At 38.6% G+C, this 14,153-nt stretch overlaps 2 protein-coding genes across 2 annotated transcripts; one reads left to right on the top strand and one right to left on the bottom strand.

The window, feature by feature from the left end:
* Positions 1-9,712: 9,712 nt before the first annotated feature.
* LOC136263218 (ciliary microtubule inner protein 1-like) lies at positions 9,713-11,922 on the top strand. Its single transcript, XM_066057719.1, has 3 exons — positions 9,713-9,884; positions 9,941-10,022; positions 11,478-11,922. The coding sequence occupies exons 1-3, from the start codon at positions 9,817-9,819 to the stop codon at positions 11,754-11,756; spliced, it is 429 nt and encodes a 142-aa protein (XP_065913791.1). The 5' UTR covers positions 9,713-9,816; the 3' UTR covers positions 11,757-11,922.
* On the bottom strand, positions 11,801-13,428 carry LOC136263217 (kynurenine 3-monooxygenase-like). The gene has a single exon (XM_066057718.1). The coding sequence runs from the start codon at positions 13,345-13,347 to the stop codon at positions 11,968-11,970; it is 1,380 nt and encodes a 459-aa protein (XP_065913790.1). The 5' UTR covers positions 13,348-13,428; the 3' UTR covers positions 11,801-11,967.
* Between the last annotated feature and the right edge of the window lie 725 nt (positions 13,429-14,153).

Genomic DNA, 14,153 nt, shown 5'->3' with positions numbered 1-14,153 from the left:
ATTAGATTTAAACCTTTGCATCATTAGTTCATCGTGCTTGACTTTAGCAGACCTTATCAAATATTTCACATGGTTTCGTTGGGAAGTATATTTACTATAATGGTTATAAGTAAGAAGCTGGTGAATAAGCTTCATTCAGTAGGCCTCGTTACTTCGTTGTGGTTAGGCATTACTCAGAGGATTACTAACGAGATTAGTAACTTCGTTACTTTTAATAATAATATTACGTCATATTAGACTCGTTACAGTAATTATATTACTTAGGTAACGCGTTACGTTTGTAAGTAAAGCATCTTTCGTTATATTACCAGTTTTCATAGCGTATTTCGTTATATTACTTTGTTACCACAAAAGTAATAATATTACGTAACGCGTTACATAAGTAGCGCGTTACTCCCAACACTACCACTTGCAAGAGTAAATAGTTGAAGTGTTAATATCTAGTTTCATTGTTAATTCTTGTGCAAATATGCATGGATTAACTACTAGCTAACGCTTAATATTGAAGTAAATACCCATGCCCTGAAACAAGAGACACAGTAATATTACAGGAAAATAATTACATTGGCATACCTTTTATCTCTTGGACAAATAGGTGAGCACCCAATATTTAGCCGCTAAATAGTCTTAATATCATCGTTTTGGAAGAGGCTGGATTATGTCTAGTAATGATATAGCTATATAATATAAATAACCATGTCACAGGTGATCACATCAAGCTCTTGGAGATATATAGGATTTTTCCTTGTCCCACTCATCTTACCAAACTCTGGGAGATACTGCATGATGTGATAGAACATGAATGACAATTACTAAGGAATGTTAACTTTGACTATATTTGTTCAAATTAATAATGAATGCTATATATATAGATTTTATTGATTCAAATTGACTTAAACTAAAACCATTTATCCATGCAGAAGCACAAGTACATGCAATATACATACATACAGACACAATTAGATACTTACAATATATCGCAGCAAAATCAAAACAATTCAATAAATAAAATATATAGCTATTAATATACGTATACCACCATAGGTGCTCAAAGGCACCATTTGAGGTTTTTACTCACATATTTCCTAGGCAATATATATCATGGGAACAAGGTTTGCTCATGACCTTAATGCCCAGTTATGATGCACTTTGACTTGTTATATTGAGTGACACAAAGCATTAAATTGTGGGTTTGGGTTTACAGGTTAGGCTAGGCTCAGTGTAGTTGCTAAGTTTCAACTAGTTGATAGTTACAAAACTATAAAATGATCAGTAAAACAATTGTTTGGGTAATACGTGGATACATACTTCTACCCACTACGTGTCATGATCAGTCATTGAGCAGACCATGGAACAGCACAAAGAGGACAACTAGCTAGCTACTTACTGTCTCAATTAGCTAAGTTACGTAGCACAAAATGGCAAAACTAAAAAAAGCTATAGTGTGAGACATTAGAAATGACCAAATAATGAAACAAAATCATAGAAATCTGTCTTACCAGATTTCACATACCTTGTGATATGTTTCTGCACCAAAATGTGAGGGCATGGTATACGCCCCTGTAAACCAAATTTCTAAAAAAGTGTTAAAACATAATACTTTAATAAAGCATACATTATGCTCTCCCAAACTTAGGGGAATTAGAATTTGATTTTAAAAGTTATTGATCTTCAATATATTTACAACTGGTGAAAATTAGGTGGCATTTTTACAAACCACAACTGGAGTTGTTCTTAACTGTTTGTATGTATGTGTGTGTGTGGGGAGGAGGGGGGGTTGTGTTTCAGTCATTTCTAACATCTTGCACCATAGATTCCACAATTGCAATTTTCTGGCATTGTGTGTAGAACGAGCATAATGACGTATGAAAATGAAAAATGTTCTGAGGGCTATTAGCCCATGCTATTAAAACCACTATCGATCATCAAATACTGATATACAAAAGAAATACCTAGAGTGATATATATCACTTATACCACAACAGTGCCGGGTTTTGCTGGTACATACATTCAGGCCTGTGGCTAGGCCTAAGCCTATTATGCTTTTGAGCAGTGTCCCCTATTATATGTTCCAATTATGCCCAAATATGCTCATATAAAATTGTGTCTTGACTGCTCTATTAGAGTATTTAATGCAACTGTAAACGTTCTATTAGGACATTTCAACATGCGGTAACTGTTCTATTAGAGTGTATATCGATCTTTAGCTAATCTTTTCTTCACGACATAGCTAAATCTGATTTTTACTGTATTTGTACACCATTCCAATCGGCATCATGCTAAATAGGCAGAGTTTCAGCTTCTCTGATAACCACTGCACAAAAATTGTACCTATTATGCTGGCATTAAGCTCATTGTTTTTTGGCTACCTATTTGCCCCAATTATGATGGCATAATCAGCGCAGGCCTACCTGTGGTTTTTGGGATTTTGGGTGTATTATATCAACAAAATCTCTGCAGCCATGGTATAGCAGCCATGGTATAACTATTACATAAAACACCACAGAAGGTGGAAGAAGTAGCAATGTAATTTGGCAAGTCATTCCACCCAGTTTACATACGATCCCACCACTAACAAATGCATCTCTCCAGATTATTGTGCCAATATTCCCTGTGAACAGCTATGTGTCAGTGGTACCACTTCTTTATTTTTATTAAATGCTATCCCATTAGGGACTTGTGAGAAGGCTAAAGCCTGTGAATACAGGGAGTCTGAAACATGTAACTAAAACGTTGAAGAATTCAGAAAAAAAATCCCAGACCCAGTGGTGATTTGGTCCCCCGCAACATGCAGTTTAGGCACACACTGTAGGAGCCACAACAGCCAGGATCTGTGATCTTCTCTACATTCAACCTCTACTTAATCTTTGACTTCTTGCCATCAAGGGGGTTTTATTAAATGCTGTCTTATCAATGTTATTGTTACCCAGGGTACAACTTATCGTATCATCTAATGGTACTAGCTGCTTTGATGTTGATGAGTGTCAGTGAAGTAATGGGAATTGTAGTCAAGTGTGTATCAACCAGCCAGGATCCTATAGATGTTCTTGTAACTCCAGTTATGCCCTTGATAGAAATGATCACACCTGTAATCGTGTACAGTTGTCATTGTCATCAGATGAGTCAACTGCTACTATAGCAGTTTCTGTTGTTTTACGTGCAGTTATTGTTGTTCTGCTAATAATTTTGGGAATAGCATTTACATGGTACTACTTTACTTCAATAAGGAAGACTCAAGTACGACATAGTAAAAGTCCAGAGCAACATGTAACTCCATCTCAAGATCAAAAGTTTCACAATATTGCGAGGAGTAATTCATACACAATTACACTTAGCTAAACACAAAAAGAAGATGCAGTTTGATATGAGTTGTGAAGTGACATATAGCTTTTAGTGTAGTAGGCATACATATTGTGGTGTAAAATGTTGTAGTTTTCCTTTATACATCACATTATTGTTATTTTATAATGCTATACATGTTCGCCTTTTAAATGTTTAGTCAAGACTGCTAGTAAGGCCACATAATCTTAATCTCATTCACCAATTGCATCCCACCCACCCCACCATCACTCTTGTGTTAGAGATAGGATGTGGTCATGAGAACAGTTCATGATTATACTAGTAGCTAGTTACATACCACGGACTCCAGCGAGTTAAACACTTTACTCAAGTTTCTAAATAAGGAATTAAATTTCCTTTAATATATTTGCAGGTGTAGGCGACCTCCCTTGTTTCCCTACTTTCTATTTTTATGATCCCTAATGGAACTTAAAATCATAATTTTTTGATTGTTTACTCACATTTACCACATCAAAAGAAAGAATGGTGCAAGGTTTTGCATCTGAGTGTGTGCCTCGACCATCAATTACTGAGAAGTTAAGTGGCCATTACACATCGTTTTCAGGTACATTCAGCAGATTACAAAAGAAAAGAATGAGAAGCACCACTGCAGTCACTTTAAAATGGTAAAATAAGTATGATAGTCAGCTACAGGGAAGTTATTTCGAACTGTCATGGATCAATACCTTGCCTGCCAGTGAAAAGAAATAGAACACAGAAGGTAAGTCCATAATGCACACATTGTACATACTGTTGGGCTGAAGTGACATCTAACAGTGAAAACTCAAGCCCGTAGCATTAGTGGTTGCATCAATCAGTCAATAAGTCAGTCACTCATTAAATTAAGAATATATAATTATAACTATATTGGAGGCAATTTGTATTGCACTGAAGGTTGGCTATCACTGCCAAGGTGTCATAAAGATATTATTTTGGTCAATATTTCATGTTAGTGGTCCTAGATCAATTGAGAAAAGTTTTAGACAATAGTTTTGTTTGTGATCCTAATAATTTTGCTAGCTGCTGATGTATATAAGTGACAATATGATTCTTATCATCATAATCTTTCCACACATTGAGGTTACATGTATCTCAAGTCTTTGGCTACCAAGGGCATATAGCAAGTAAATTGCAAACCTGAATGCTCTATTAGAATTGAGCAAAAGTAACTGCTCTATTAGAGTATATCAATCTTTTGCAGTACTAAATTCTCTTCATTCAAGCCTCGGTTATCTCAATGGTAGTTGCTCCACTGGCTACACATGTGTATATTGCATCACCTAATGCAGTGTGTAGTTATATAGAAACTAAATTTTCTAATAGAGATAGTTGGGGGTTAAGACAGGCTTAGTATTCAAAAATCTATAAAGATGTTCCTGGCTGCCTGGCAGAGCTCTGTGCCTTACCAAACTAGATACACATTCCACTTTTTGTGGCATGCAAACCTCTGGTAGTGGTATGGCACTGGGTTTTTTATTTGGACATAGGCCTTACTAGATCCACCTACAGTTATGCCACTGGTCTGTACTTCTATTGGTAGATCTATGAAATTACAAATGTTTATATGCAAGCAGCATTTACACTAGAATTTTCATTTATAAAGCAGAAATTAAGTGAGGTGATCAGCGAGTGAGTGAGTGAGTGAGTGAGTGAGTGAGTGAGTGAGTGAGTGAGTGAGTGAGTGAGTGAGTGAGTGAGTGAGTGAGTGAGTGAGTGAGTGAGTGAGTGAGTGAGTGAGTGAGTGAGTGAGTGAGTGAGTGAGTGAGTGAGTGAGTGAGTGAGTGAGTGAGTGAGTGAGTGAGTGACCATTGATGCCTTTATATTTAATACACTGTAAATTTGGAAGTACTTCTCTATTGGTCAATGCTAATAACAAAAGATTGAGATACTCTAATAGAGCAGACAACCACTCTAATAGAACAGTTGAATTTTACATCTTTGGTGGCTACTTAATTAACCAAGGGTGATCGTAGTCGAAAATTTTTCCTGGGGGCTTGCTTCCAGACCCCACAAAATGGTATAGCTGTTGTATACCTCAAAGTTGGCCCCCTCACTCTTTAGCTTTCTCCACCACTCCTGTGAAGGGGAAGTGTTGTCTCTGGGGTATCTAATTTGGAAGTGCACAGAGCTACTACTAGGTAACAAGAGCAAGTAGGATCTGGACCATTCCACAGGTTTACGAATGAATGCAAGGAGAAATAATACATAAACTGCACACTGCTATATATTGATGTGTAAAGACTTGACTCGAATTCTATCAATAGAATCATATTGTCACTCAGCAGATAGCAAAATTATTAGCCAAACTGACTTACTGGTAGCACAGAGAGTGTTTTTGTGGCTGATCTATTATTAATACAATGAGGAAACTTGGCACAAGAAAAGAGTCAAGGGTTGAAACCCCAGAAACTGTAGACATTAACACAAGTCCTGCATGTAATAGCTGTTCTTTAGAGTATTTCAACGAGTATCTCGTACATACAGAACCGGGCTCTGGGGTTTCTTTCCCAAGGCCGTGGGCCTAGTCGAGGGGTCCACAACTTGTAAAAACCCTGTATAAGATTTCAAAGATTTTTTTGGCAATATTTCAGAGAAAAAATTTGTGGTATCCTGAATGATCAGATCACGAAGTGCTTGGTATATGAAAATTGTTGTGAGTTAAGATTTCAGAATTTGTAGAAGCCATGCAAGAGTTCCGGACCAATGTAAGATGTAGTACACGTAATGCTGAATATACTAAAGTGTACGTAAAATATAAATACACCCACCTTTTATTTGATGATTTGTATGCTTATTTCAGTATTAGGGATCAGGCTTGTTTGACTGCCCTGGTACATTCCTCTGGTACCAGTAGTGGTTGGCTTAAGGCTATTCCTTGAGCCTGTCTTGGATTAGTCATCTCTGAACCTGAATTTGTTGTAGGCCTACGTCTGTGGCTGGGAGTTGCTTTATTTCCTCATTCTCCACTGTGTACTTGCCTCTCACCTACAGGTTGCTTTGGCGATCATTTGTTAGGCTCTGATGAGAATCCGTCGTCATGATTCCCTGGTTGACATCCTTTATAATACTTTATCACAAGATCACCCTGGTGTTCTTAAGGAGCAGCGTGCTTCCTATAATGATGGTTTATGCCAGGTGATATTTTCCATCCTGACTTTCAGCATGGTCACTCTGTCTATTTTGATGTCTCCGTGTGCAGTACTACTCAGCTAGCTTATATTTCCTCATCTACTTCTTGTGCTTGGGTGGCTGCTGCAGCTGGAGAGTTGGCCAAGGACAAGAAACATCTGGTAGCTGTAGTGAAGGTACAGGTGTAGGAGCAGATTTTATTCCCTTAGTAGTGGAAACTTTTGGAGCCTGGATCCCATTTGCTTTGTGATCTTTAAACATCATTGCTGACTGAACCACTCCCCGTAGTGGTGTTCCTCCCAAGTTAGCTCGAAAAATCTCTTCCAGCAACTGTCTGTTGCGTTATGGACTAACAATGCCGGAATGATCCTCAGATATTGGGCTCTGCAGGGGTCTGATAATGACAATCCCCTTTACCCTTAGTTAGTTAGTAGTAGTAGTAGTGGTAGTGGTGGTAGTAGTGTATTTGTAGTAGTAGAGTGAATTTTTTTTGTGTCTCCCCCCCATATTGTATGACAATGTCTATGATATACTACAGAAAGAATACACTCACCTTTATTATGAACGCATGCCCAAACTATAAATTGCTATAATAGCAAAGGTACATACATTATCTAGCTATACTTACATTAGGCCACGAAAAGTTAATTATATGTGTTTTGGATGTGTGGGATTATTTCTCTGATACCTTCAATAGTTTCTTGCACGAAACTGTTCCTGTAACACAAAAATAACAACATTTATATTACACATGAGGCCAAATCTCTTAAAAACAGAAGAAACCACTGATGGAGGAAATACACTAGATCCCGCTCTCAATCAGACTATACTGCATATACTAGCACTCGCAATGCTTTGTGTACTTTGACACATAACCTCCATAGGAACTTTGAATGTGGGATTGCCAACAATGTCAAGCAGAATCCTAAGGTATTTTGGAGTTATGTTAAAAGCAGGGTTAAAACTCATGCGAGTATTGGGTGTGTGGAAGGAATTGATGGTCAGCTTCATCATTCTGACTACTAAATGCTTTCAATGATTTCTTTTCTAGTGTGTTTGTTGATGGAGACCCTAATACTGTTCCAATTTTTGCTACATACAGAGATGACCTTCCCTCTTTGTCTTCGGTTGAAGTCACCCCAGCTATAGTGCTTGAGAAATTGCAGTCTCTGAAGTGTGACAAATCACCTGGACCTTATGGATGGCCTCCTATAATTCTAAAAAAACTGTGCTGACCAGTTATGTGTTCCTTTGTCTATGTTGTTTACCAAATCCCTTGATAGTGGATTGCTGCCAAACAATTGGAAGATCGGACACATCACGCCAATTTTTAAGAAAGGGAGCAAAAGTAAAATTAATAACTATCGTCCGGTGTGCGTAACTTCAGTGATTATTAAATTATTAGAATCAATAGTCAAAGACACTATTATCTCACCTCTTCGACCATAATTTATTATCAGACAAACAACATGGGTTTATTCCTCATAGGTCATGTTGTACTCAGCTTTTATATGTTTTAAATGATTGGACTTCTGCTTTGGATTAGGGACTCCCAACTGATGTCATATATTTAGATTTTTCTAAGGCCTTCAATAGTGTGCCTCATAGTAGACTCTTGAGCAAGCTCAAAGGATACGGTGTGGATGGCCAATTTCTCAAATGGTTTCGATGTTTCCTTGTTGGCAGGCACCAATGTGTCCATGTTAATGGATTTTTGTTGTCATGGGCAAGAGTAAGTAGTGGTGTCCCACAGGGATTGGCACTAGGCCCTCTTTTGTTTGCCCTGTATGTGAATGAATTGCCATCTCTAGTTTCCAGTTCCCTTTGAATGTTTGCCGATGACATTAAGCTTTATCGGATTATTTGCTCTCCTGAGGACTGTTTGTGCAGTTACAACATGATATAGATGTTCTTGAACAGTGGTCTGAAACATGGCTTTTGTCTTTTAATGTCACTAAGTGTAAAATCTTACATATTGGTAATCCTGCTGCTAACCGCAACCACAAGTATACCCTACATGGTGTTGCACTTGAACTTTTGGAGGACATATGTGATCTGGGAATTTGCATGGACTCTAAACTTAAGTTCCACACTCACACAGATTTGACTACAAATAAGGCAAACCGTATTTTAGGTCTCATTTCTAAAGTATTTGAATGTAAGGACTCAGACATTATGCTTAAACTATACAAATCTCACTGTTTGAGTATAATAATGCAATTTGGGAGCCATGCTACATCATGGATAAACATAAGATAGAAGCTATACAGCGAAGAGCCACTAGAATGATTACCACCTGTCGTTATTTGTCTTATGATCAATAAATTTACCATCTTTGCAGGCTTAGAGGAGATCTACGACCTTTTTCTATAACATAAATACAGAGAACTTATTGTCATTCTCCACAATCACAACAACAAGAGGACACAACATGAAATTATTCAAGCCACATACAAATTGTTTATTAAGATCATCCTTCTTTTCAGTTAGAGTGATTAATGATTGAAATTCTTTACCCCAATCAGTGATTGACTCCAACTCCCCTAATCAATTTAAGAATCTGCTGGACAGACACTATAGTAATATAATGTATGATTTTTAATGGGTATAGCTACTTTATTGTGCGTATGATTTGGATGTACAGGCTATGCCTCTATCCAAAATTTACAATTACAATTAGTGTTTCTGGTTCCCTTCCCTGGTAATTTTTTTGCTGAATGAATTGTGCAATCACCATACAATAATTTATAATATTTTGAAAGTTTTAATGTCTTGTAAACACTCTTTTCTTACAAAGATGCACTAACTTTACACCATAAATTTGGTTTTATAATTCCATGTTAGCTAAATGTAGTGCATCACATAAAAGTTGTAAAAAAAAAAAAAACCAAGCCTGGTCAATTTTGGAGAATTGGTAGAACCAGAAACACATAATTAACTTTGCACGGCCTTATCTAGCTACAACTACAGTTCAAAGAGGGGTACGAGATTTCAAAGGAGCTGCGGACGTCGCGCTTCTAAATATATTACTGACGCGTAGTCAGTGTCTAGTCTGGCGGCGCCCGCCCCTCCGAATATACTATGCGAAGGGGCGGGCGCCGCCAGACTAGTCAGTGTCTGCTATAAAAACTCGAACAAAAATAACATTTTGAATCGCAAACTGACACAGTACCAGTACTATACAATGCTGCTGCATACTTACGCGAATTAAAATCTTGTTCGGTTTACGTCTGTAGTTCACGTGAGTATTTTTGTTGCTATGGAAACATCGAACTAGGCCTGAGGCGTAGACCGTGGAGCAAACGTAGTGTCAAGTCGGGTTGAAAGTGTTTCTACTAACCACGCAGCATGGCCGCTGCTGCGAATTTGAAATTAACGCCAGCGCAATGTAACATGGTACACAACAATGAAATTTGGTGAGTGCCAAGACGAAACAAAGGTGACAATATATACTTTCTGGTGTTTTGTGTAGGAAGTCCCATGTGCATCACGAATATGTTGCCTCCAAAAATTGGCCACAGACTTGGGGATTTGTATCAGAATACTACAAACAGGTAAACGTAGTGATCCGCAGCTGTATGATAATAGTGACTAGCCAATTGTATAAACACTTGCAAGCTAGCTGGCTTGTCTTGTGTAGCCAGACTGTATTATGCACTTATCAATGTTTTGCCCCACTACTACGACTTGGGCAGAGGTGGGGATTTGAACATTATAAAGTTCTAACCCCCATTACCTGGAGCCATTTTTCATGCCCATAATCCCCACTTATCCCCCAGTGAAAGACCACGGGAATGGTAGGGGATAGCAAGACAACAACTCTCATTTTACTACCATGACCAGAAGGCGTAGCTACCAAGTGACACTAAAGCACTTTTCAGTTTTCATGCTCGGCTTGGAGCTACATCACTCAACGTGTCTCGTGGAATTACCAGAGGCCATGATTTACACGGATTGATGTATATAATAAATTCAGTTTCTTTCTGGCTACCATTATATCATGGAGCAAATTACCAAATGAAACTGACCTACTTAGTGTTTTTGTACCCATATTACATTTTATACTCTCTTATGAGGCTTTGCAATCATTATAATAATACCAAACAGCTTGCTTTTGCACGTGATCTAGTAGTGAACCTTGAGTGGAAGAGATACATACTGAAGACCTTAATGTGAGAGATCTCAGTGTTTGAAAGAAAAGACTGAGAGTGTTAAAGCTCAACAAGATATCAGCTTTGTTGGTCAAATACCCCACTACCTGGGCCAAGGTTAGCAGTCGATTCCCCACTAATCATACCTAACCCCCACATCTGCCCGTTGGTAAGTGCATTATTTTCTTTTGTGATTGGGTCAGAAACATACCACTATGTATTCTCCTGAAATTTGGGGATTCCATTGCGCAGTGTCTGATTGGTGTTAGGCTGCAGGAAAGGCTTGTTCATTAGCAAGAACATTCACACCTTCCACATGCAATGGACTCATCTAAGCTGGCAGAATGCTGCTTTAGACGGGTGAGTTAGTGTACAAATTCTTTTGTCTTTATAGAGAGAAAGAGGTGGTGTTATAAACAGGTGGCCACTGTTTTCATTGTATGTAAAATTGCTTCCTTTTTTTGCAACTTAACGCATCATAGCCTAGTCACAGCTTCTTTTGCGAGCCACACCCATGTATTGGGATTTGTGTCTACAGGCATACGTACAGCCACACCCATTTATCACAAATCTATGCCCATTGCTGCTTACATGGAGCCACGCCCACTGAGTGATCATTAATTATAAACCTTGCCTGTTTGATATAGCTACCCTTGTACTTAATGTGCTTGTTGAGTGTCCAAAAACAAGCCGAACCAAGCCATATTCACTGGACCTTTTTCTCAGCCCCAATATAAAAACACAGTCTGGTTAGTAGGATAAAAGCCTGTAGTTTTTATCATGATTTTGTACAAAATAAGCCTCTTGAATCAATTGTGATCTGCTACAACGTTCAGGTAATAACTATGTTTATGATAGTTACGCAGAGAAATACTGGACACTAGACAACAGTGGTACACTAATGAGGACGAAGCAGAAGTGATGAAAAATGGCGACCAAAAGAGTCCAGAGCAGTCACCACTCAAACTACCCCCTCTACCATTACCCAAACAAGATGACACTAATCCATTCCCAATCACAACTGCCAGGGAGGTCGGATGGAGGTCAGGACAGAATCTTGAAGTGTATGGTCGTCAGGCAAGGGGGAACAAGAGTATTCACAAACACCTCAAATGGCCACATGATGCTGTCCCTTGAATTGACAAAATATAAGAGAGCTTTTATTTTATTTATATACAGAGTTATTATTTCTGTAATTTTGAATAAGTACACAGAATAACAATATTATTTTCTGTACAGTATGTTTTACCTGCTAATACTGACAGAGTTATTTTATGTTATCAAACAGAAAAGTTTTATTTAATATATGTTAACTCCTACACAATAAATACAGAAATACTAAATAACCCTATGGTGTGAATATCAGTTCTGTGATATTCTGATGGTACCTGTACAACAAGTAAGACAACACTGTACCAAATCCTAATAAAGCAACGGTTTGTATACCTCGTCGAACCAGTTTATCTTGTTTGGCTGCCCGTTCTACTACCTTACTGTACCGGATCCTACTAAACGACACCATAGTGTAGAGAGGAATGAAGTGCCGGGGAAACAGGTGGTGTAGGTATCGATCAAGCTGCCGTCGCAAGAGGAACATAGGATTGTTAACATGTGAACGCATCTCTAAGTAGTTGTACATGGCAAGATCACAGATAGCATAAGAGTCCTTGTACCGTTCTTCTGAATACAGTCTGGCAGTCTTGTGTAAATCACCATTTTGTTGTAATAGTTCTGAAAACACAAGACAATCTTCAAATCCTGCGTTCATCCCCTGACCATAAAATGGGACCATTGCATGTGCGGCATCACCCAATAGCAGAGCCCCTTCTTCGATATAATGAGGCCAGCACTTCAGGGACATCAGTTTACCTGTTTCATTTGTGAGGAAATCTTTAACTAATCTCTCTCGTCCAATCTTTGAGATGACATCAGGGAAGTGCTCTTCAAAAAACCGTAATATATCATCTGAGGTATTTAAACCAGCAAATATTTTTCTTGGCATGAACAAAGTTACTGTGAAGCTTTCATCAAGGTTTGGTAATGCTATTAGCATGAACTCTTGCCTTGGCCAAATGTGAAGATAGTTTTTCTCTAATGCATATTTATTAGTATTAGGATCTGCAGGGATAGTTAACTCCTTGTAGGCATGTGGAATATATTCCTGACTGTAATCCAAGCCACTCTGACGATCCATTTGTCTTCTTACAGCTGAATAAGCACCGTCACAACCAAAACAAAAATCTGTGTTTATTTTCTCTTCATTTTTACCTTCTGAAAATACCAGCGTACTCTTTTTATCATCCTTGGAGAAATGTACACGTGTTAGCTTGTGAGAAAAGTGTAGTTCAACGTTATCACATTTTTCAGCTTCATCAAGGAGCAACATATTCAAGGCACGCCTGTCCACTGAGTAGATGCATTGATCGCCCACTCCGTACGCTAATGAATACTGTTTGCCATCAATGGAGTGTATCATACGACCATACATTGGTATTGCTTTCTCCATCACTATGTCTTCTACTCCAACTGCCTTGAGGGCCTCCCGTCCACGTACGGACAAGGCGAGGTTGATACTTCGACCTCCTATTTGTTTATTTGTTCTAATGTCATCCCTAGCTTCATACAGACGTACGCGATGCCCGTGTTTCGCGAGGAAGATGGCTTGAAGTGGTCCCACTAACCCTCCGCCAACCACTACAACGTCTGCCGGTCCCCTTGATGACTCCATTTGACGATAAAACCGGCTCCTTCAAAAACTACAAAAGGATTATTCACACGTGTTCGATCACGCGATTTCGTATCTTATAAGGACATAAGGTGATGCAAAGGAAGGGGGTTTCCCGTATTTTTCCCCTTGAGTAAACCAAGTAACTAGATTCAGAGATTATTATACTATGGCTGAAGACGCAGTCATTGTGGGTATCCCTCAGGTTGTATCGCTGAGAGTTTTGTTCGAAACAATCAAAAGAAGCTTTTTCGATGCCGCCGAGGAAGTTTTCACATCATTGGCTGATTTTCAGAAGGAACTAGTACAGCACTTAGCCAAGATTACCGAACTGAACAGCGAAATAGCGAGGAAAAATGCTGAATTTGCGATGAAACTGTGTGAATTTGAGAAAGACATTTGTTGTATTCGTGACTATTACGACGTAATTATCGCTAGCACAAAGACGGTCGTGGACTACGGCAGCAGTCAAAAGATCATACCGCACATCAGAGGCCTTATTGAGGAAAAAAGATATCCTGAAGCCGAGGAAGAAATAAAAGGGTTTCTTCATTACCTAAAGAAACTAATCAAGAGGGTCCAAGGTGACATCGACGCACTGCAACAAAATTGTCCGGAACCAGATGCAGTGAAGAGAAAGATCTTACAAGAGAATGCATTTACTGATGGTGCTACGAAGCAAAAGGAAAGTGAAGTCTCTGACTCTCAACACAAGTTGTTCAAATTGGGCATGTCCACGTTCATCTATACAATGGCTGGAGCTGCAACGAGCATGATAGTTGCTTCTCATGTCCCAGTAGAAGGGTCAG

Source organism: Dysidea avara, chromosome 8 (assembly GCF_963678975.1).
Source record: "Dysidea avara chromosome 8, odDysAvar1.4, whole genome shotgun sequence".
NCBI classification, from domain to species: domain Eukaryota; kingdom Metazoa; phylum Porifera; class Demospongiae; order Dictyoceratida; family Dysideidae; genus Dysidea; species Dysidea avara.
The sequence above is the reverse complement of the archived record's forward strand: the minus strand, read 5'-3'. Positions and strand labels throughout refer to the sequence as shown.

Coding starts and splice junctions, on each gene's coding strand:
- LOC136263218 (XM_066057719.1), top strand. CDS start 9,817: ATGGCCGCTGCTGCGAATTTGAAATTAACGCCAGCGCAATGTAACATG. Junction 9,885..9,940: donor GTACACAACAATGAAATTTG/GTGAGTGCCAAG, acceptor TGTTTTGTGTAG/GAAGTCCCATGTGCATCACG. Junction 10,023..11,477: donor TATCAGAATACTACAAACAG/GTAAACGTAGTG, acceptor TGTTTATGATAG/TTACGCAGAGAAATACTGGA.
- LOC136263217 (XM_066057718.1), bottom strand. CDS start 13,347: ATGGAGTCATCAAGGGGACCGGCAGACGTTGTAGTGGTTGGCGGAGGG.